Below are 24416 nucleotides of genomic sequence, written 5' to 3'. Positions count from 1 at the left end.
TTTTTTCCCATAAACAACCACAACGTTTCTGTTTGAATTTGTCACCAAACAGAGGTTTAGCTGGGAACGGTAAAAAGGCTGTTATGCTTTTAACACAAAAATGACAGAACACACAACGAGCCACAGTGTGCCTCTCTTTTTATTCTTTATTTTACAGCTCACAGTTAGAAACCTACTGATAAATTACACAGTTGATCCTCCCGTTTGGGGGTTTCAAATGCCTCAGGGTCGTGTCCCATCTCATCCCAGGAAGGTGGCTGGAGGTGCCACCAGGTTCCACGAGGCCAAACAACCCTCACCGAGCCCTCCGCGGGCTGCGCTTCATGGGGGGGGTGAACGGGCAGCAGGAATTATCCCCTGGAAACACACTTGAAGTGGAAAAACATACTGGGCACAATTTCAAGACTTGCAAATGTTACAAATGTTCTTGAGGAGGGGCGGAAAAAAAAAAACCAAACCAAACAACTTCCAGGGCTGCAGGGCAGCCAGGTTGTGTTTGCAGGGAGCAATTACCCAAACTGCCCCTTCTTGAGCAATTCTCTCCAAATCCTCCTTTTTCAGGGAGATAAGTTAGGTCCCTCCTCAGCCACGCATTTCAACATCTGCTGAACTTTGCACGTAGTTGCTGCCACCAATTCAGTGTTTCACCACATTCCTGCTTAGTTTTTTTTTTTCCCTTCTCAGAAGTTCCCAATTTCTCAAATTTTTTTTCTTTTTTTTTTTTGGCCTCCAACTCCTAGTTTAACTCCTTTCTCTTAAAAAAGATGCCACACACTGCACAGAGCACCTGCTGGATTTGCTCTGTGCAGAGAACCCACGCAAAGCCACGGCCTCAACAAGCTGGAGGAGGGCAGTGCACTAAAGCTGTGCAAGAATTTCGCTCACAGTAAATTAAAAAGCCAAATCCAGAGAGGAGGCTCTGTGCACTTGTCAGTAGAAAGTGGGGACAGATGAGAAATGGACAGAACACACCATGGGCATGGGTTGATAAACAGGAAAAAAAAAAGGGGGCAAATTGCCTTTGTTTTGCCATTAAGAAGGAACATTTTGCCAGTTTTCTCCTTGTATCCTTCTACAGCTGCTCACCTTTGGCACAAGGAAATTCTAGGTATCACAAGGTTTCATTAATAATAATACTTCATACAACACTCAGCACTTACACAGCGCTTCTCGTGGTCAAAGTGCTTTACAAAAGCTTGTGAGTCCTCACAACACCCCTGTGAGGTAGGTAAGTATTATTATCCCCATTTTACAGATGGGGAAACTGAGGCAGAGAGGTAAAAGTGACTTGCCCGAGGCTGTGCAGGGAGTTGAACTCATGTTGTAGTGGCCCAATTCTGGCCTCCCTGACGGTGGGGTGACACAGATGGACTCCCAGAGCTCTCCTGGTGTAAGCCAAATAAACCAACATTTGCCCAAATTTCTCAGGCTCTCCAATCCTCTGCTCCGACCAACTGACCATCCCAGCTCCACCTGAGCCAGCATTTGCCCTCAGAAACACTGCACAGAGTCCAGCAGGAGCGGATCTGAAATCTTAAGGCAATGTGTCCAACAGCTCCAGAGGAAGTTGGACACACACAGACCACACTGCAAAGAGTCTCGAGACAACTCCAGTGCCCTCCAGCTCTGCACGTGTCTGCTTTGAGGCCCATTCTCTCCTCTCTCAAGTAGAGTAAACCCAGAGCAAAACGCTGGGGCTGCACCAGTGTAGCACTAACACGAGGTCTGACCCAGCCCTTTCACCTGCTGCTTTGTAGGCAAACACCCCTACAAGTCTCTTTTCGTCTCAGACACCTTCAGCACGGTTCATTTCACTCTCTCTCTCTCCGAGTTTGTATCTCTCCTCATAAACAAACTCCCGACAAACTTCCAGCTCCTCAGCACCAGCATTTCAACAGCACCAGACATCTTTCTAAGACTGATCCACGTTTCCAGAAAAGTGTCAATGCATGCAAATATCACATACAGAACATCGAGAGTGCTGGGAGATGATACCACGGGTGGAGGTGATCACAAGACAGCACACGTTTAGTTTTTATTAAAAATACCAAACAACTCACTCTTACTGTAACTATGCCACTGAGATTATCGTTCTAACCTGCACAAGTACAGGTACTTTTCCTCCAACTATTTACCTACCTAGAAAAAAAGAGAAATATCAAGCACACACATTTATACTTCCCCAAACTTGGCAGGCATGATCCATGTGAACGGGAAAGGAGGGCTGGGGGAGGTGGGGGAGGCTGTATGCTGGGTTTAGGGCAGTGGAATACAAAAGAAATAGAAAACACCACATGCATCATCACCATCAGTAATCAACCTGATGAAAATAAACCCAAATATTAGATGGATTCATGTATGACATCCACTGAAAATCTCAAACCCTAAGCACACTGAAGCTGGCAAACATCTTGTGCCACTTCACATAGGTCCAGACACAGCATCAGCAACTAAGATCAAACAAACCTTGAAAAGAAAGCAAAAGGAAGAATAAACCAGCCTGGAGACAACAATCTTCCACAAACCACTTCCCTGCATTATCATCAAATACATTTTACTCTTAAGCAGTTTCACAAAGGAGTGGGGGAGAAAAGAGACCCACTACTTGTTGTTGCTTGTTTGTTTTTTTTTCAAACTGGCTCAGCACCAGCACCAGCTCAGAGAGAGGGAGAGAAAAACAATTCTTCAAACATGATCCTTGGTACTTGATTAAAACGTTGCCAGCCAGCCTTTGACACCCTGGGTTGCCAGAGGGTCCGAAGTGGAGTGGATGCACTGTGCTGCCCGAGGGCCTCTGCTCCTGCTACGAGATCTGCTCCGTGGGCCTCATCTGTATATCCCCGATCTGGAAGAGACAACGCAGGGTTTTACTGGAGCCCACTGGAAATGCTGCACTGCAGAGAAAGAAGCAAAGGTGAAATGTGCCTGCTGTGCCTTTACAGGAGGGATAACAGCTCAGACGTGCACAGGAGAGGTGCGAGGTGACACCGGCTGCCAAGTGTCACGGTTCACGTCCTCGGTTGGGTCCTGATCCCAGAGGGCCAAGCAGCAGCACTGCTCCAGCAGCCACAGGCAGGACCTTTTATCTTTCAGCCACAGGCAGGACTTTTTATCTCTTTAGGACAACAAGGCCAGTCATCCCCACGGATCCAGTGTCAAGACGGCCACGTCTTGCCCCAAGGAGCAGAGTCCACACGAGGGGCTGTTCAGCCTCTCGTGATCAAAGTCTGCTTTCACAACAGGAGCTTTCGTGTTGCACAGGGTAAGCACTGACACGGCTCCTGCCTCCCCCTGCCTCCAGCTCAGAGCTGGTCACCTATTTCTTGTTCCACAGGAGGGAGTCCCTGAGGCAGCACAAGCATCCCACGCACCCTCGGGGAGGTGCTCAGCACTCGGCAGGATCGGGCCCAACGCGTCATTTGGCGACTGGCACAACTCGAGACTCTCAGCAAACCTCAGATGGCACCATCCCAAAGGGCAGAACGTGCCCATATCCCTCACATTCCTTCTGTCTTGCACAGTCCTGCTCTGCAGTCACAGAATCACAGAATGCCCTGGGCTGGAAGGGACCCACAGGGATCACCCAGCCCAGCTCCTGGCCCTGCACAGACACCCCAAAAATCCCACCCTGTCCCTGGGAGCACTGTCCAAACACTCCTGGAGCTCTGGCAGCCTTGGGGCCGTGACCACTGCCCTGGGGAGCCTGTTCAGTGCCCCATCAGCCTCTGGGGGAAACAACAGAGTCAGCTCAGCCTTTGCTGGATCCGCAGGGATGTGACCAGTCCAGGCAGTGCAATTCCAGAGCCCAGGCAGTGCAATTCCAGAGCCCAGGCAGTGCAATCCCAGAGCCCAGGCAGTGCAATCCCAGAGCCTGGGCACTGCAATCCCAGAGCTGCCATAAGGGAAGTGTAAACAAACGTGATCCCCACTAATCCCCAGCCCAGGCTCACTAAGCTCAGAGCTGATACAGCGGCTGATCAGCAAATGTCAGGGCAGCCCTCGCCCCCCTCCACCCTCAGCCCCTGCCCCAGCCCAGCCCCAGCCTACCTGTACATGAGGGGGGGCACTGAGGACATAGATGACAGCATTGGCCATATCTTCAGCTTTGAGACACTGCAAAGACAGCAAAGGGATTCTCAGTCAAAGGGCACTGCAGGAAGTAAACCACAAGATCACCCCTCTCCTAACCATCAATAATGAGTCTCGACAGTGTCACTGGGGCATGTCAGAAAGATGCAAGCAAGCAGGAAAAAAATAATCCATTCAAGATTTAACAAAGGACATGTCTGGTGCTGATAATTCTTCAGTTGCTGTGAGTAGTTTTATTGCTGGCACGGTAATTCTGCCAGGTCGGGTATTGCCATCCTTATCAAAAATTCCCAGAGAAGCACAAGAAATCCTGTGCCACCTGCAAGACAACACGCTCTTATATTTCTCCCCGAGCAGGAACCTTTACTTGTTACATCTTCTCTGCAACAAAGAAATCATAGCCTGCAAAATGTCAAAGCTGACTGATACTTGTTTACAGAAACATCAAAATAAAAGGAAGAATATAGGGAGTTGGAAACCAAACCCAAATGAAAACCTACACAGTGTGTAAATACCAGTGCAAAATCTGAGGTTTGAGGGCTGAGACTTTGGGAGTGCTGAGGGCATCCTGGAAAGAACTGGGCACTCTGTGGAAGCATTAGCCAGGAGAGAGACTGTTCAACTATAATCAGAGCCACTTCCCTCTGTGTCCAGTTCTCCAAGTCCTACCCGAATGCTCTCATAGGTTGCAGCAGCTCTCTCGGGGTCATTATCATGGAGTTTAAAAGCAAATCCCGTTTCCACCAGTCCTGGAGATATACACTGGAAAAAAGCAGAGCACATCCTAATAGGATTTGTAATTGCCCTTCAGTAAAACAATTAAAAAAAAAAAGGAGATAAAACTTTTTAGCACTGAAAAAGCCAAAAAAAACCCTGATCTCTTTTTCTGCTATTCTCCTTTCCTACTCATGTTTTAGGGGAATAGTTGAAGTGAGAGGACTTTGCCTTAATGGTTGTTGTGGCAGGTACCTCTGGGGAAGTGCTGGTGGGTACTTCCCTCTCCACACCCCAGAGGGACAGAGAAGCAAAGAAAAACATGGAAAAGCTCTGACTGAGAGCAAGCAGCCCAGCCTGACTGCCCCCCTGTGTTGATGTGACTCCCCCATCACCCCCTGACAAGCAACTGCCCACATTTTGTGCACCCAAAAAGCTTATTCAATGCCCCCTTTATGCACCCAAAGAGTTTCTCCCTGGACACAGCTGTGCCTTCTGAGCCCCAAACTCTGCCTGGGAAAGAGAGGCGGCCCGGGACAGTTGGCCACAGGACTTCTTGAACATTCCCAGTGTGCTGAGCACAGGTTTTGCATCCCCTTGCCTCTTTTCCAAAGGGAAAACCCCCAGAGCCTGCCCCCAGTACTCACTGTAGCTCGTATATGAGTCTTTGCCTCCCGCAGCTCCTGCCTCAGCCCCTCCGTGAGGGCTGTCACCGCGTACTTGGTGGCACTGTAAAAGTGCACCACGGACTGTGGCACGACACTGTGGCCATTCATGCTGGGGAGAGAGCAGAAAGGAAGGTGCTGAGAGCTGGGAGGAAAGCAGTGTCCCACCAGGATACTCAAACCACCGTCATGAACACGCAGAGGGGGTGACGTGGTGGCTACGGGAGGAATTCCCTTCCCACAGGGAGCACACCCCCCCACGGGCTCCTCTCCACATCGCTGCCTTCTGGAGCTGGTCGAGAAGTTTCAGTCTTCAGCCCTGCACCACCACAAGGGGTTGACATCACCCTTTACTCCCTGCTTTGGTCTTTCCTGCTTTGGACCAGCAAAGACTAAAAGAGTGGTTTGAAAAATCAACCATCACAATCCTTGGAAAACCCCTCCTTGGGCACCATCAGCCCACTCCAAGGTTGAAGCTCCAGTGCTTAATCCTCTCTACGATGCACGGAAGAGGAGGAAGCCCCCGTGGCTGATCCCACATCCCCCCTCACTTACCTGTTAATGTTAATTATATGCCCATCATCAATGTTTCTCTCTTTCATGGACTGGTAGGCCTCTCGGGTGCAGATGCTCACAGCCATCACATTGACCTGAGGGGTGAGGAAACAAGAAGAAATTAAGCCCAGCAGCCCTGCCTGGCACTCCATGACTTGTCCCTCTCATGCCCGAAGTTGGGGTGCAGGTTCCAGTCCCTCTCCGAGGGCAATTCCCAACAGGAACACCAGCAGAGGGAAATGCACATACACACACCCCACATCATGAGCTGGGTCAGAAGGGGCAGGGGGGCACAGATACCCCATTCTGTCAGACAGCCCCAGCCCCTGCCAGAAATAAATGGACTTGATCATTTTAGGGGTGTGAGGGTAGAGCCCAAACTAAGGCAGAGCAAACCCCCCTCTCCTCACAGGCAGCACTGCCCAGGAGACAAAGCTGGTTGTTCTGTCCAGCACTGAGCACACGGGTGTCTGGGCAGCTGGCAGGACACTGACAGCAGGTAATTAGGTCAGTTAGTTAATGAGGAAATCCCCAGATCTTGGCTGTCAGAGCGCCAGGCGCTCAGAGGCACCACCAGCAAAGACCTTCCTGGGCACAGACAAAGCCAGAGATCACCTCATGCCACAGGGAGAGCCAGAGTGGGCAAGTCACCCTGTGCATGTGAAAGCCACCAACCTGTCACCCTGCTGACATCTGCCTCAGCCCTAAGTGGATCAGAAGCAAGGACATGGCAGTTTATCCAGTCCTTTAGCACAGGATCCGGAGCTTTCCAGGCTCTTGCTGTCTGGACAAGCACACTGTGGCTCAGTTAAACTCGGCCCTGTCACCTCCACAACACACCACCATTAATGCACAGCTGCCTTGAGCGTTCCCTGACCATAAAACACAGAGTCAAAGCCTCCAGGAAGACAGATAAGGGAATTCTCCCAGCTGGCCCACGTACCTCCCAAAGGGCCCAGAGGTACGTGCAAGACTGATGAGCAGGAGTCTCAGCAGCAGTGCTGATTGCTTAAGCTCACAGTGGTTTAGATTTGGAAGAGTGGCTGAAAGTGTCTGCAGAAGGCCTCCAGAAAGGATGTGACCATCCCAAGGCAGGACAGCCTGGCAGGTCCTACCTAACAGTGTGTCACTTTGCCAACTAAATGAGCAGGTCAGACGAGTTTAAGCACACTGCTGTGAATGAAAGACCCAGGAAGAACTCAAGTTCTGATGAATCAGAAGGCAGGTGCCACTATAAACGGGTTTATAGCAGGAACAAGGCCATGTGGACAGAGAGGGACAGATATGGGAGGGGGCTAGAGATCATCTCTGGGAACCTTATAAACAAGAGTGAAGCAGAGTAACTAGGCTTGCTAGCACAAAAGGACAGGCAAGAGGGGAACAGTGGTGTGGACACCAGAAAGTGAGAGGCAGAAAGGGCTGGGGCTGAGAGATGCAATTACTGAGCAGCACACAAAGAGGAGCAGGGTCAGCCGGAGGATCTCCCGGTCACTGCTTTTGTCTCGGTCGTTATTTCCCACTCATTACAAGAGGCCATGCTTGTGGGTTTTGTCTTGGCCACACATAAATAGCCTGTTTATCTGCCCGTGGGAGTACCCAGGCAACACAAGGAGAGTCATCACCCTCATCCAAGTGCACTCTGGTCAAGCACAGAGTCACTGCCAGGCAGCTCAGCCACCGTGCCTGGAGCTGCAGAGACACAGCCCTGACCTGGTGGTGGGGAGCTCACCTGGGCTGTGCAAGGAACAAACAGGGCAGACGTGGCAGCAGAAGTGGCCCCCTCAGCACTGGAGCAAAGCCCAGAGCAGGCAGGGCATGTGCAGGCTTTGGGATTCCACGGGAAGGTGGGCAGGGAAAGGGGGAGTAACTCACCCCAGTCTGATACAGGAACCAGTGAGGAGCCAATCCTTGTGGACACAGATCTGGGCAACTGCTGGTGTAAAAACCCTGTGTGACAAGCAACATCCCAGCTCCCCTCCCTGCCCCAGGAACCCACCAGGCACCACGTTTTTGGTGCAGTCACTCCCCGATTCCATCTCCACAGGCCACTAGAGGGTAACATCAGCCCAAAGCCTGAGCCCGGCTCCAGCCCCGACTCACTGAGCAGCGATTCCCCTCGTGGGCAGAGGTACAACAGTTTGACAGTGACTGGCAAAGCAAGGTACTAATGAAGAGCCACATAGGAAAGCCCCGAGCCCGTGTGATAAAACACCACGGTACAACAGAACAACTGGCTGGAAAGCAGCTGAGCTGGGACTGCCTCCCTGCCTTTTCCCACTGGATTCTGGGGTGAAATCCCATTTCAAAACATGGAACAGGAACTCAGGAAGCTAAAAGCACGCCCAGAAAATGAGCAAGTCTTAGGGCTATATCACCTCCAGGCTGTTGTTACCAATGCCCACACAAGACCTTTTTCTGCCTCGTTCCTATTTTAAGTAGGAAAAGTTCAAAGGTCCCTTAGCAGGGCTGGCCAACACACCTGCACCCTGCCCCAGACAGCAGGTCTGGGACAGCCCCGTGTGCTCATGTGACAGAAACAACGACGTTTTTCTAGTAATTAATGAGTTCCAATTGCCAGGTTGGAAGGACATAAAAGATCCCGTTCCTAGAAGTGCTGAGCATTTCACTTCCCAGAAAGTCAGCCTTTTCTAAGGCATCAAAATGAGTATCCCAGCTCCAAAGCACATCTGGAAAGGCAGGTTAAGGAAAACATATCTCTGCACAGATGGTTTATAAAAGCAAGAAGAGCAGAGCCTGTATGGCCAATGAATAATGCCAAGAAGAATCAAACCCATTTAGTGTCTAGAGGAGCAAGAGGATGTGCTGCAGTGCTTTGTGCCCTGAACAGTGCAAATGGAGAGTTCAGCCTGAGTTCCTGGCTGTAAAGGTCAGTAGGTAAAACGTGAAGGAGCTGCTCAAATCCCAGAGCCTGGAGCCCGTGTGTGCACAGCACCCAGCCCCAGCCCCCCCTGTGCAGATCAGGGATGGCTGGAGGACTTTGCTCCAGCCTCAAGTCAAACACAATCTCACCAACAAGTGAGAAAATGGGGGAAGCTGTGAACCAAGAGGTGATGGGCTCAGAACCTGCCTGAGGTAGCACATTCCCTCCTGCTCCCACACGGAATTTCCTGGCTGACAACGCTGGGTTCTGTGCTGTTGTAAAGCAACACATCCACAGCTCCTCATATCATATCCTGCAGCTCCCCCCTTGGGAACAGGGGGGACCCCCACCAGACAACAAGGAAGTGGAACATTACAAAAGAAGAGGAATAAGCAAATGATAACATGGGTTTGACTGTAGATGCACAGCAAGAATAGGGATACTGAGAGGGGAGCTTGGAAGGAGAGAGAGCCTCAAAGCTCATAAAAAATGCATGGAAACAAAAATCAATTTACCAAAAAGAAAAAATGCCTTTAATTTAAGGCCCTAATGCCTCCTAAATCGATAGATTGATGGCTGCTCAGAAACTTTTCCCATCTTGCAGCCCAGAAGTACACTGGAACTCTCCAAAGGCACCTCAAACCCTGCTGCTCTCTAACACCTTTCTCCAAGGAACCTTTGCAAGAAGTCTCCCTGCTCCCACATAGCTCTGCAAAGCCCAGTGGCCCGTGAAAAGTGCTGGCAGCCTTCCCCCATCCCAACCCTCTGAGAGGAATGGGCCTGGAGAGAGTTTCCCCGGGGCTGGAGTGGCACAGCAGGGAGAGCTGTCACTGCACATCCACCCCCAAACCCACCACACGCCCCTCCCCAAACCCACTGTCACTGCACATTCACCCCCAAACCCACTGTCACTGCACACCCCTCCCCAAAGCACTGTCACTCCAGTGCCTGCACAGCCAGGAGAGAGACATTTCCAAGCAGGGAATTGCAGCCACAAAACGGGGGCACACAACAAAAGGAATTATCCTGAGCTCTTCCTCCCACTCACCAGCAGGAACAAAAGCAAAGCCAGGACTGCCAGGCTGCCCAGGCTGAGGTGGGTGAAACGTTTGGCTCTGGGGCTCCCCAGGCCCTCACCTTTGCATTAAAGGGGTGAGGGTTATTCAATGACAAACTCACCAGCTGCTGGGAGGGTGGTGAGAGGAAAATATCTGCCAGTAAAGGAAGAAATCTTGGGTGTCTCAGGCTGCTCCCAGTGCTACAACAGCGTTTTTGCCAAGCAGTGAGAGCGGATGGAGCTGTACAGATCACCTCTGGGAATAAAACACACTCCCAGCCCGCTTTCCTAAGGCTGCCCTTGTGGGGCCACCACCCCATCCATCAGCCCCAAGCAGCACCCACAAGGAGGGGGATCCCCCAGGCTCCCAAACTTTGAGCCACTGTAAACACCAACACTGAAGTGTCTCACACAGGACAATCCCCATTCCAAAATCTTTCTCCCCAAGAGAGGTGGAAGGTGAGACAAAGGGAGCACTCCCACCCCAGCAGTCCAGGGAAGGGAGCACAAGGGAGGGGAAGGGCCTTCAGCTGGGAAAAGCCAGTCTGCCCACCTGACAGAGAACAAAAGGTGAGAAGAACAAAGACAAAGGAGCACGGGGGGGACACGCAGCACCCACAGAGACACCCCCACACGGTCACAGCAACCAGGACGAGGAGTTTATAAGGCACAGGCGACCCCCAAACCCGGCTCGCAGCGAGACAGCGCCAGGCAGTGCCCTCCTAAACTCCAGCTCAGCCTCAGCTACACTTCACTTAATTTTCTTTAAAGACTCCATGGCAACCGGGGCCCGGGAGATGCGGCTGTGCAGTGACCCGGGCTGGGCAGCCCACAAAAGCCTGGCTGGGCAGACAAAGCTGAGCTGAGCTTGCTTTGGCTGCGGTCACAGCGGCCGGCAGTCCGGCCAAAATCCTAACAAGAACTTAATTAGCCAGGATATGGCAGCTCTTGCCCTGGCAGCAGGAGCCTGAGGCCTCAAAGTGCCTCTGTGTTCTGCTCTGCACAGCCCCCGAGGCTGCTGCTGGATGAACAGCCCCCGGGAGCTGACAGATCCCGCCAGCTCCGGTGTCAGAAAGAGTGGCCCTGAGCCCACAGCTCTGAGCAGCTTTTCCAACAGACGTGTCCTTCCCTTCACTAGGACAAGCTCTCAGAGCTGCTGAGGGTGCCACAAGGATCACTCAGAGCCCTGAGTTCCACTCCTGCACCTGTGAGGATGATGCTTTCGTGCACAGGAGTAGGTGGCACAGGAGGGGAAATCACCTCTGTGAAAAGCTCCTGGTTCAGCACCTCACTGGCCAGAGCTGCAGGAAGGGCCATTGCAAGGACACACAAACTGCCCCGGGGTCTCACAGCTGTGGCTGCCACTGGTTCGTGCAGAAAAGGGCCACCCCATAATGACAAAAAACAGTGAAGTCCCAAAAAAGATGCCCAGCAGCACCTCAGGACAGGAAGACCCAGGGAGAGGTGCTGCTTGTAAATGGGATGGACCATTTGCACAACTCCCACTTTGGCACACGAAACGGCCTCGCTCACATCCAGCTCTAACCAGATTATGGGCAGAAAATTAAGCTATAAAGACAAAAAGCGTTACGGCTTTTTAAGCCAAAAAGAATCTGCCCATTTTACAACCCACTGCTACAACTAACAGGATTAGCTACAAAAGCCAGCACTTGGCATTCGATTTCCTGTTTTACTGAAGAAAAAAAGAGTGAGGCTCATCACCCTCTAGGAAGCCAGTGAGCTAAAGGGAAGAGGTACTGAAGGTACCGAGTGTTTCCACACTCCAGGGTGAAGGCGTGTGGCTCAGCAGGGCAGGATGTCTTTCCACTTCCCAAGCAGCAGACCCAGGCCATGTCAGAGCAGGTTGGGAAGCAGATGCTCAGCTCTGCACACGTAGAATGAGTAGATGGGACAACAGTACCAGAAGAAACAGAACTCTGGCCCAGCTCCCCCTCCCTCAGGGGCACTACTCACGTCTATCATGGTCCGCCAGCCCTCCGTCTTCCCCGAGAGCAGGGGCTCGGGGCGGGCCAGCCCCGCGTTGTTGATGCAAACATCGACCCCCTGGTGGAGGGTCTTGATGGCCGAGAACATGGACAGGATCTCCTCTTCGTTGGAGAGATCACACTTGTACGGGATGAGGGTCCCCGGGTAGCCGGCGCTCTGGCACTCAGCTGCCAGTTTCTAGGGAAGAGAAAGGAAGGAAGAAAACAGCCATCAGCCTCCTCTCCTCGTGGAGCAGCTTGTCCAGCCATTCCCTATAAAACGCACCTCAGGGCTGACAAACCACGGCCGGCTTTGCGTGAGCCGGGATTAGAAGCAGGCGCCAGGGGAGAACCACCGTGGTGCTCATTAAGAAAGAGGAAATATCGATACCCACGAGAGGCTGAGCGCTTCAGCCTTCACGTTACTGAGCTTGAGGACACCCTCAGAGCTCGTCCATCACCCCAGGCAGCACAGCTCAAGGTGAACAGTGCTGGCAAAACACAGACAAATCCTGCCGTGGCACCAGGCTGCAGCTCTGTGGGGCTGCTGCACGGACTAGGGATGTGGCAATCCCACACCTGGCAATTCCTCATTAGCCATTTCCAACAATTCCTCCAAACGTCCCGATCTCTTATCAGGCTGGGTGATATAAAGCAGGGGAAAGGCAAGAGCTGCTGCTGCCCGCCCGTGTTAACGGCGCTGCAGCCACCGCCCCACATCCTCCGCAGGATGCCCTTTACCCCCTGATGCTAATGAGAAGCAGCATCTCATCCCTGATGTGTCACACCAGCGACAGTGACAGCTCCCAGCGCCAGGCCAGAGCCACATGATGTCTGGCTCCTGCGGAGAGATGGACTCTGGCTACAAATGTCCACCAAATCACTCGAGCGCCGTCGCCCACGGCGGTGTGGCCGACGTGACATTGCAGCGGGTGCAATAAAGCTCTGCTCCTGCCACAGGCGGCTTTCCCACTCCTCCCAGCTCCTCCCTGCATTCCAAGGACTGCGATTCACTGCCTTTCATAAAAGGAGGAGCGAGGCCCAGCACAGGAATCTCCTGGCTGGAAGCAGAGGACCCCAGACAGTGATTGCACATGAAGGCGGCTGTGGAACAGCTCCGGGTTGGGAGCTGTGCCTGCTCAGGACAGGGACAGAGACTCCAGGAGCTCCAAACCCCTCTCTGTGCTCTGAGCGTGTTCATTTTAATTACTCTGTTTGGTAAATGATTTTCAGTGTTTCCCAATAGCTGAGCCCCCCCCGAGCTGGGCCAAGGCCCTGAGCAGTGAGTTTAAAGCTGTTCCACTTTGCCTTTTCCAAGAACCCACACCTTCCAAGGACCACAAGCCAAAAACCAGCCCAGCTCCACAGCTCTGGTCCAGACTCCACTCTCCTTTCTGACTATCAGATCAGGGGAGGCACTGCAGTAACACAAGAATGATTATTATTGCTCTCACAGCACCAAGCGAGAAGGGGACGGACACGCCGAGTTCAGCTGGAGATCGATCCATCCCAGCAGCATCAGGATCCCTGGAGAGCTCTGCTCAGGCTGAGCTAGACAATATCTCTGCCCAAACAAAGGTGCCCCAGGGACTGAATCCTGCCTCTCTGTGCCCCCCCAGGGATGGCTGCACTTTGCTGTACACGCAGTGTTGTTGATTTTGTGCTGATAATGGTAGAAAAAAAATATATTCCTTTCAAAGATCAAGAGTACATGCTTGGAAAAAAAACAGTTGGGGGAAAAAAATCTGCAAAAGCAGCACTCAGAGAATTAAAAGCAGTAGGAAGGGCTGCTGGAAGGTGCTAAACCACTCCAGGGATGGGGCCTTGCTCCTGCAAAGATAAAAGAGGGAAAAATGGGCAAAGGGTCCCTCAGCCACTTCCTTGGCACCAAGGTTATGGGAAGAATCACTGTGATGCTAATTAAGTGGGCTCTCTCCATCCCACTGCCCACAGGCTGCAGCCCAGATGAAGGGGCAGATGGAAGAAGGGGTGCAATGTGCTCTAGGATGCCCCTGCCTGAGCAGGGGGGTTGTACCACTGTTGTCCCCTCCAACCTGACCTGTCCTGTGTGCTCTGGACAGCACTGTGGTGCTGGAGCTGCCCATCCTGTTTTCCCAGTCAGTCTCCAGATGCACCAAGAGAAAGGTCTTTCCCCCTCAGAGAAAGGCTTCTCTGCCACAGCTGACCAGGAAAATCAAGTATCTCTCGAGATCCTTCTTTTCCTGTCTGGTGTCTCGAACGAGACTCAACACGGCTCCTTTCATCTCTCAGGCTGCACTTGTGTTAACAAATTCTCTTTGAAAACCAAGTGCTGAACACCACTGACATCCAAGGGGGCTGAACGTGCTTCAACCATCCAGAGATAAAGAGTCATCACCACGGGCTCTTCAAAGAAACATCAACTGCAGGCAAGTTTTCAAGAGACTTAGGAAAAGCAACTCTCTGAGTCACGGAGCTTGCAGGGGGTTTTTTTTCAGAGCATCCGTTAAGTCACTCAATTAATTCTCATTTCACTTTGAGCACACCACGCACAGGGAGGAAAGAAAAAAAAGCTGGTTTTCCACATTTCATAAACAATGTGAGAGTCACTATATAATGCAACCACCAGTATAGAGAAAGCCAGTGAGCCTTCAGTGGCTGGAGATGAAAGTCTGAAATAAAACCTAAGCACAGAATCACAGAATGGGTTGGGTGGGAAGGGACCTTAAAGACCATCCAGTTCCACCCCCCTGCCATGGGCAGGGACATCTCCCACTAGACCAAGTTGCTCCAAGCCCTGCCCAACCTGGCCTTGGACACTTCCAGCACCTCTGTCCCACACCATTATCACTGGATGCTTGGGAATGGACAGCCAGGAGCTACTGCTGCTGGTACAAACTGGGATAATGCAACATAAGGAAGAAATAGATGTTAAAACATTTAACCTGGAGCCATCCACTGCCATGGATGCAACCCCTCAATTCTGATGTGCTACCCAACCTGAAAGGATGCCTCGCATTCATGGGGTGGTTTTGGTACGTTGAGGCTCCATCAGTTCTCCCCAGAAGGGGTTAATGCTCTTTGTGCATATGACACTTGAAATGGGCACAGTGCCTTGCATCTACAATCAGTCTTGATAAAACAGTTTTGCAAAACTAATTGATATAAAAACATAAAGGGACTCTTAAGGGGAGGAAAAAAAAGACAAGAGCCACATAGGGCTTTATTTGGCAAACCATCCCATTAACTTCAGACATGTTTAGTTCAGAGAGATTAAAGCCAGGAGAAACCATTAGGTAATTTTTAATCTAACCTGCCATTCATCACAGGTGCTTGAGTCCTACTGATAGAGCTTGTGCTCAAATACAGAACTGCACCAAGAAACCAACTGGAAAAGCACCGAAGTCACCCCAATTACTTGTGCTATCCATAGGAAACGGAGGAGAAAAATCCTAATGAACAGCATCACAGCTGTGGAAGAAAACTGGAGGCTTACAAACCCTTTCATTTCACTGATTGGCAAGTTTGAAGCTTCTTTTAATTAAGATTTAATAACAGTACAACAGCATAATAGAGGAAGAGACGTACAGTGAATAAAGCACTAGACTGGGGTTTATTTCCACAGTGCTCTGTGGGCAAGATCCAGAGCTGTGTCCCCACTGGAAAATGGAGATGACCACACTGAGCCCCCTCCTAGAGCTGTGGGTACTTTTGGCCCACATATGATCCAAGGATAAATATCACTTCACCCTTCTTCCCAGGCACTGGAGCCAGATTCCTGCTAAACGGGGTCCAGTTGAGCAGCCACCCATTCCCAGAGCTGCTGACTGCCCTCCCACACTGCTCCAGACTCACGCTGCTCTTTTCCAAGCCCTTTCTCAGTAGTTAAACACCCAAGATTATGTTTTCCCCAGCTCACTTAATTTTCAATTCCCAAAGCCACACATGAGCCCGCCCGCCCCGCTGGCACTGCCTGGAGGTCTCTGCTGCCTCAAGGCACTCACACAACCCCTCCTTACTTACATCAAGGCTGGAGGCACCTTTTATTTTTTCCCTGCTTGCTCAGATCACGTCGCCACAGGCTGGCGTGGGGGAGGAGGAGACGCTGCTGCCCGATGACAGCTCATTAGAGCGATATCTCTGCCTCCCTCTGAGGTGCCACTGTCCTAAACCCGGCCCCACAGGAGCCTGGCTGCTCCCCAGCCCCAGCCCCAGCCTGCACAACGCAGGTTCCCACCTAACCCGGCATGTGGACCCTTCCCTGGCATCCTCAGGCAGCCCCAGAGCTCTGACTGAGGCTGGAGCCGCCGTCCTGGTGCTCCACCAGCCCTTGGAGCGGCGCCCGGATTGCCAAGGCAACCCCAAACACACGGCTGGGAGGGCAGAGCTCCAGCCTGACACCCTCAGATCTTGGCACGTGCCTCGTGTGTGTCATCCCCACACGGGGAGACGGGGAAGATGATCTGTTGGAATTAAATCAAGCCAGACTCCACCTGATCTCGGAGCAGGGAAGGTCTGAGGTGCCCGGCGACGCGTCCGAGGTGTGGTCAGAGGTCCGTGGAAACCAGCGACACCCTCAAGATCCAAGGTGTGAAGGTCCAAGGTGGGCCCAGCCCATGCCCACCCTGAATAACGTCTGTAATTGAGTATATCAGGAAACCAGCCCATGCCCACCCTGAATAACAAACAGAATCGAGTCTGTCACCACACAGGGTGAGGAAGACTTTGGAGCACCCCTGAGGGTATCCAGGACTCATTCCCAGATCACTGGGGGACTCACCCCTTCCCAGCCCCAGCATCCTGATGAAGCAGCAGCAGATGACAACCCACTGCTGAGCTCTGAGCTCGGGGTCCCAGGAAGACCCACGGAGTGGGACTGAGCCCTCCCCTCGGTGTGACCACGGCTGTCACCCCAGAGTTGTACCACAAGTACCAGAACAGCAGGTCCCCGACGTCAGAGCACGAGATCGGCCTCTTCTCCTCTCAACACCCCTCGGCGTGGCCCTGGCCCTGCTCCAGAGCTGGCAGAGCCGGGACTTTTCCCGCTCTCCCAGCACCATCCCCGCGGGAGCATCGCTGTGTCCCATGGCTCCCGCCCGCCCGTGTAATCCCAAGGAATCCTCTCTGAACAGGCAGATTAACTCACGCCGGGAGGGGCATGGGGGGCCTTCCCCTACCAGCCCCGGAGCGCCCCGGCACCAAAATCCAGATGATGGGTCCTGAATTTTGACTCAGTCCAGATTTAGGACCCACTGACGGGTGCCAGGGGGGCTCCCACACGTCCCAGCCCTGCGTGGGAGCAGAGCAGCCTCTGGGATTGGCACTTCCAGGGCCACCCAGCTGCAGGGGCTGTGATTAAACATCTGCCCCAACGCCAACGCCGCTCACGGCCGCGCCGGGGCTAATCCCCAGCTAAGCTGGGCAGAGCTGCTGCTGAGCTGCCAGAGCCCAACGGGGAGCAAGGTCTGGCTGCAGGAGCAAGACCACGGGTCCTCTGCCCCCATTTTACAGACCCAGGGTGGGCACGAACCCACCCGGGGCTGAGCAGGGCCAAAGATGGTACTGCCAGCCAGGAAATCACCAGTAACACTTCCCAGGTGGGCACTGGCAGGATGAGGGTGACAGCTCCACTTCAGCACAGCCACTGCTCTCTGCAGAGCTTAAACTATTAACGAGACCCATTATTTTCTCCATCATATTTTCTCCCCAGTGCTGTGCCAGCTCCTTTCAGACCTCCCTGCTCCAGGATATTCTCCATAAATCCAAAACACAGCCCCTCCATGTCCAATGCTGCTCCCAGACAACCCTCCCACCTTCCCAGAGCAGCTGTCAGGTTTTACACAGGGAAACAGGCACGGGACAGCTCCCAGATCTGCCTCGTTACACAGTAGAACACACACCCTATCCCATCCCATCTCCAAAATCCCAGGAAAGCCTCAGTTATTTATTTTTAGGGCTGTGAGCACGACATGCCCTGGTATTGCTGCTCTGCTGCAAAGCCCAGTGGAACAGAGGAGCAGAGAAGGGGGGGCTGCTGCAATAAGACCTTCTTAAAGCACTTTTGGGGGAGAAAGGGGGTGTTCTAACCCAGTTTAAAACCAACTCTTCCCCCTCATGCCTCAGGAAAACCATGGGGACAGCAGAGCATTTGTTCCCACCACCCAAGACTGCAATTATGGGATCTCTCCTGTTTATCAGAAAAGGATCTGGTCAGGGACAAGTGGCAATAAAAGCACCTGAGAGGCCTTGAGTACCCACCATCCCTGAGGCAAGGCCTTGTCAAACACAAAACAAGCCCTTCCAGAGGCCAAGGAGATTCTGAAGGTCATTTATTACACAGGGACCATGCCTTGGGAATATCCTGCCTGAAGCTGCTCCTCCTGCCTTTAGAGAGGTGAAACCTGTGGGTTTGGGAACACCCCATGAAAACCCATCCCTGGCTGTGGGGCAGAGGGACAGACCCCACCAGGGACACCCAGCACTGCAGGGACACCCACAGGGGGAGGCCAAAATGTCACCAGGTGACCTCTAAACCATGCAAGTGATTAAATCCACATTCACCTACTATGAAACAAGTAGCTGTTAATTAACTGCTTGGAGCATGGAAGGGGTCAAGAGCCTCCCTTGCACCTTTAGCCTGGGCAGTGCTGGGTGGAGGTGGCCAGAGAGCCCCCAGATGGCTGCTCAGGATGCTCAGATCCCACGAGGAAGACTCAGCTCCTTCTTCCTCCTCCCACACAGCCCCAGCACTTAGGGAAGAGAGCACTGACCCCTTCAGAGATTGGGCTGCTCCAACCTGCAATCAACAGCTCATCTTATCAAAGGCTGTTTCCTGAGCAAGATCTAACCTTGGCAAAGCCGTCCCTGGTTATAAATGTTACCTTTGATCAATACCTGTCACAAATGCATTGGAATGAATTGGCTACACCTTGCATTTTAAACCACATTTATTGCTCCCTGCACGGCCCTGCTCTGCACACTCCAACAAAGAGAGGAAAAAATGGGTTTCTTTTGGAGCACAACATCCATGATGTCCCTGGCCATGCTGGAGCAAGGTATCCAAGGAATGAACGAGCTGCTGGATGATTTCTGGTGTGGCAGCATCAGGTGCTGCCTGAAATGAAGCAGGTGGGTGGGACTGTCCCACCTGGAGCATCTCCCATCAGTGACAGCCCTGGCCATGCTATGGATCCAGGGCTCTGATACTGGAGCTGGAGGGAGAGCTCCTGCCAGCACTTTTGCCATTCTCTACAAATATAAAAATACATTAATTTTAATTATAAAAAATTATCATCAACTGCAAACCCTTTGGAAACAGCTCCCTGCCTTGTACCTCCCTGCACTCCAAGAGAAAACCTATGGCATACCCATGTGCCTTTACCACACCTGCTTTTACCACAAACCCTCCCAAGTCTTCCCCCATCCCTGGGAAAAATCCTGTGAAATAAAATTTACAGATCACGTGGAATAAAAGACCAGAAAAGGGGGCTGCCAGCCGAGGGGGGAGAACATTTTGCCCCATGCATGTGGAAATTCTCCCTTTTTTGTGCTGCTGCAGGAAGTCAGACACTAAACATAAACTTCTGGAAAACACTGGGAGGAAGAAAGTTGAGGAGCCTGGAAGTGAAGCCATCAGAGGGATCCTCTGCCTTCTGGCTGCAGGATGGAGTGGCTGTAAATCTCAAGGAGTCTCCCTGAGCACTGGAGACCCCAGTGACCAGCAAAGTGGGTCCCTGTGAAGGTGATCAGCTCCCAGGGAGCAGTTTCCCCCAAAAGCCTGGCCTTACAGGCTGCTAAAAACGCTTGGCTGCCTCATGAAAGCTCCTGACTTGGAACGCGTGGCCGTGTCTGAGGAGCAGGAAACGCTCAGTGAGCACACGCCAAAAAGTCCTTGACAGCTGTTAGTACCTCCAGGCTTCGCATTTAAAACAAGCCTTCAACCTGAATTACCTCCTGGCATGCAAAAGTAAAATAAAGCCATTTTTAATTATATTTCATTCCTCGATGTCTGACTATTAAAAGTCACCGCCAGGTGACCCACAGGAAGAGTCAAAAAAGCTGCATGAGGGGGGGACACGAGGCTGCCTGGGAGCAAGGGAGGGACAGCACTGCAAACCCAGCCACTGCAAGGGAAAAAAGGATACTTCTGCAGGTTTTTTTAAGCATTAACGTTTTTATTTCAAAAGTCAAATAAAGAGCGCCGGGGTCTCGACACAGGTTTAGTGCCAAACCAGCAACTTTGCAATTCCTTTGTTATCTTGCCTCAAGCCCTTATCTGATTTTCCAAGAGATTAAGAAATCTTGACATAGTGTTTATTGCCCGAGCTAAAATTTCCACGAGACAACCTGCTCTTTCAGTCACCAGTTTACTGTGGGCTATAAAACCACAACACAGAGGGGTTCCAGCCACTTCACCTTAAAATTGGTGACTCGTGCAGAACACTGATGAAAACAGATGCTTTTCTGCTACAAAGTCAGGATTGTATTCCTGGGTTTAAACCCTACTCTCTGCCCCCTTTCCATTTCAAGCTGCCTCGATATATTTTTCAGAGTTTGCTCCTCTGAACATCATCATGTTCAACATCATCCACGTTGATATTTAGCAAATTATTCAGTTTTAAAAGAGCAACAAGATTTGTCCTGCAGTCACTTTGTTGCCCAGAGCAGCTGTGGCTGCCCCATCCCTGGAAGTGTCCAAGGCCAGGTTGGACAGGGCTTGGAGCAACCTGGAATAGTGGAAGGTGTCCCTGCCTGTGGCAGGGGGGGAATGGGATGAATTCTAAAGTTCCTTCCAACCTAAACCATTCCACGATTCCATGAACTATGGCCATGATGCTCTGGCAACCCCAACCCCTTGGGTCCTTCATATTCCTCTCCTCTTGTCCCTCCATCACCACTTTCCAGTCCCAGACTCCAGCACTGCAACCTCATCCTGCCCTTTACATCCGAGCTGTGCTTCCCAAATCAGAGCATCCCTGGGATCCCCAGCAAGGATTCCTTCAGGGATGCCATCCTCCTGCTCCCGACCAACAGTGACTCGGGAAACCAGGAGCCAGGGAGAGCAGAGGAGTGGAGGTTGTGGGTGGCTCTGGTTATGCACCAACCAGCCAAGGTGAGAACACGCTCACGGGGCGCTGACGGCACAGCCCTTCCCATCTCCTCCTGCCCGGAGCATCCAAGGGGCAGGAGCCCTGCAGCAGCTCCAGGGATGGGGTCTGGCATCACCCACAGTGCCAGCCACAGCACGGTCATCCCACACCCAACACCAGCTCCCGCTCCTTGACGTGGTTTCCAACAGCCAAAAATCCCAACCCTCAGCTGCAGCTCGACAGTCCTAAGACTGAATATTTTCCTTTTTTCTTTTTTTTTAAGGAAAGGCCCAAGGTGAAGCACCTGGAGGAAAGCTCAGCTCTCATTTGAAGCATGGAGCTGGTACAAAGCCCCATCTGTGCTGACACAGCATCCCTGGCAGCCAGGCCGAGGTGATGGACCTGTTCCCAGAGTGACCCTGGGTCACCTCCCGCTCCACCACCTTCCCTTTCCCGAGCAGGCAGCACTTCTGGGATTTTCTTCCTCGTTAAGGAAACATGCTTCACAATAAATAAACCCAGAATAGCAACGGAGCAAGACACAGTCCAGACACCCACCAAAACAAATGACAGCACACTGCAGACACACCTCGGTCCCAGGGAAGAGGGAGGAAACAGGGACAAACATCAGCTGCCCTGGGAACACGTGTTTCTGAAGCACGACAAGAGGGCTGGGAGGTGTGAGCAGCCCCAGCACTGCTCAGCACTTGTGCACCCCCTGCAACCCCAGAAATCACCGCCCCAAGCGTGGCTGCACCCGGTGCAGAGCCAAACAGAAAGGCAAAGCCTTTACAGGAACTCCCACTCCTAAATCCATGCTGTGTTTTGGCCAGAAAAGGTTCAGAAAGGAAGGAAACTCTTCTGCAGCACCGAAGGAAAACACCAAGTTTCACTGATTTCTTTACCAAGCGAAAAGATTCCAAAACAAAACCCAAGGAAAAGGCACTACTGGAAACAGCAATATTGGAAATAACTTTGTTGTCTTTTTTGGAGGGGAACGGGAAACAACAACATCCTTTACAGCATCCTTTGCCAGGGACCGTGGGGCTCCAAGAGCCTCCCAGGCTGCAGAAGCACATTAAACACCGTCAGCTGCACGTGGGAGAGCCTTTGGAGAGCTCAGCTTTCCCTGCAAACCACAGCAGCAAAAAGCTGGGAAGTCCAAAATTAGAAGCAAAGCCCCAAAGGACAGTTCAATAAGTCACGTTGGTGTGTTCTCTCTGCAAGTGGCATCTTTCTGATCCACAGTGAAAAAGGGGGGGAAAGTCCGGTTTCTTCCAAGCATTCCTTTACTCAACCCCACTCAGCAACAGCACCAATGCCAAGCCTTGGTTCCCGTGAATTTTGGACAATTTATTCTTGGTGCAGTCAGGGTGAATCCTTATCACCTTGGCTAAGGAAACACAACCCCTGGATGTTGTACAGATCTCCTTTGCATCCATGGGCACCAAACAACCAGCATGGCAATATTTAAGCTGACTACAACTTATTTCCTACCTCAGTGGAAACTTCTTAAATAGCAAATAAGCCTTATCTCATGCCACGGCAAGGCAGAGCCGACAAAACGCACCCAACACAAGAAGGATCGAGAGAAAACACTTCTTTTAAGCATCTTTATTTTCAAGCCAACGCCGTGAGGTTTTTGACGCGGCTTTAGCGATGTCCCTCGTCGGGGCGAGCCACACGTTAAGGACCCAAAGGGCTGAAACTCCGTTTTATCATTAAATCACAAAAATATCCCGTCTCCCAAACAGCCGAAGGGCTGGAAGCCCCAAACCCGCGCAGCCCGTTCCCGTTCCCGGGGCCGGCCGGGCAGGTGTTATTTTTAACCACGATAAGAAGCGTCTCAAAAAAAAAAAGAAAAAAAAAACCAACAAACACCCCAAAACTGAACGCGCTCCTCGCTCGGGCAACTCCCACCCTCCCGTCGGGGCCGGGGGCTCCGGGAGAGAGAGCCCGGGGCTGGGTAGGGATGGAGGGCGGGGGGGATGGAGGGAGGGGATAGCCGGAAAGGGGGTTTCGGCATCACCCCGGCGGGGACACGGCGAGGGTGACCCGGGGAGCGGCCCCGCCGCCGGCGCGGCCTCGCGGGGGAGCCGCCCCCGCCCCGGTGCCCTCCCCGGTGCCGGTACCTCGATCTTGTCGACGCTGCGGGCGCAGCCCACCACCTTCATGCCGTGCTGCACCAGCGCCCTCGCCACGGCCGCGCCGATGCCCACGGAGGCGCCGGTGACCAGCGCGACGCGGCCGGTCCAGCGCTCCATGGCCCCGGCCCGGCCCCGCCGCCGCCGCCGCGCACAATGCACCGCCCGCCCGCCCCGCCCCGCCCCGCCCCGCCCCGCCGGGCACGCCCATGGACACGCCCATCGCGGGGACACGCCCACCACGAGGACACGCCCAGCGCGGTGCGTGCGCTGAGTTTGCGGGGGCTCAGCCCCAGTGTGGGGAATGTTTGGGTTGGGCTTTGCCTCGCCCCGGGAGATGAGAGTTACCCTGGAAGGGTTTGGGGTGGGAGGGAGCTCAAAGGGCTTCGCGTCCCAGCGCCCTGCATCCCAAAAAAAACTGGGCTGTTTTATCCAAACACTTCAGCTCCACTGGGATGGACAATGGAGCAGAGACCCTGCAAACAACCCCCAGCTGAGTGTGGGATTGGGGAGGGCGAAAACGGGTGTGGAGGGATCAGAGGGCAGAGCAGCTCTGGGAAGGTGCTGTCAACCCCCTCACAAGGGTCAGGGATGCCCAAGTAATTCCCAGAGACTTGCGAAGAAACAGATTAATAGAAACAAAAAAAAAACCCAAACCTGTGAAAAGTCTGACATACAGATATTTATGAAAGAAGAAAGGGTGGGGGAGTTGGTGATTCCCTTTGTTCAAAAAGCACAGAGCCTGGCACACTGCTTTTTGCAAGGATCTGTCCTTTCCCAGGCCAGGTTTGCTCACCTTACACCCCCCCTCCACACAGCCATCCACCTGTGTGACCAGCAGGAATTCATCCTGCTGGGAAGGAGGGCTCAGAGTACAAATATAGACACCCACTTTTACTATGCATATTAATAAATATTCTTTATTTAAATTTTGCACATTGCGCTTTAACATATTACATCCAAAACATTTTGCAAATGGATGTCTACTTTGTAAAATCTTATATTCAGCTCCTTGTCATTCTGTACAGAATTATAGGTACAACATTACTTTGCCACTAGTTTGCTTCTTTGTAAGTCTCACAGGAAGAGAAACATTGAATGAAAAGAGATGGCTTAAATTAGAAGAGAGGCTTGCACAGCTACTCAACTAAAGATACAAGCCTGGAGAAAGAACAAAATTAAGGAAATCACCTCCACCAGCCTCCCCCAGAGGAAAAAAAAAAAAAAAAAAAAAAAAAAAACCAAAAAAAAAAAAATA

General features: G+C 52.2%; 1 protein-coding gene across 1 annotated transcript; it reads right to left on the bottom strand.

Moving 5' to 3' along the window:
• Positions 1–663: 663 nt before the first annotated feature.
• DHRS11 (dehydrogenase/reductase 11) lies at positions 664–23312 on the bottom strand. Its single transcript, XM_017821739.1, has 7 exons — positions 23147–23312; positions 11936–12145; positions 6024–6118; positions 5451–5580; positions 4759–4851; positions 4048–4113; positions 664–2845 (listed from the first exon to the last, which is right to left on the bottom strand). The coding sequence occupies exons 1-7, from the start codon at positions 23276–23278 to the stop codon at positions 2804–2806; spliced, it is 768 nt and encodes a 255-aa protein (XP_017677228.1). The 5' UTR covers positions 23279–23312; the 3' UTR covers positions 664–2803.
• Positions 23313–24416: the final 1104 nt, after the last annotated feature.

Source organism: Lepidothrix coronata, unplaced genomic scaffold, assembly GCF_001604755.1.
Source record: "Lepidothrix coronata isolate B3197 unplaced genomic scaffold, Lepidothrix_coronata-1.0 Scaffold91, whole genome shotgun sequence".
Taxonomy (NCBI): domain Eukaryota; kingdom Metazoa; phylum Chordata; class Aves; order Passeriformes; family Pipridae; genus Lepidothrix; species Lepidothrix coronata.
Note: the sequence above shows the minus strand (reverse complement) of the source record. Positions and strands in the feature narration are given on the sequence as shown.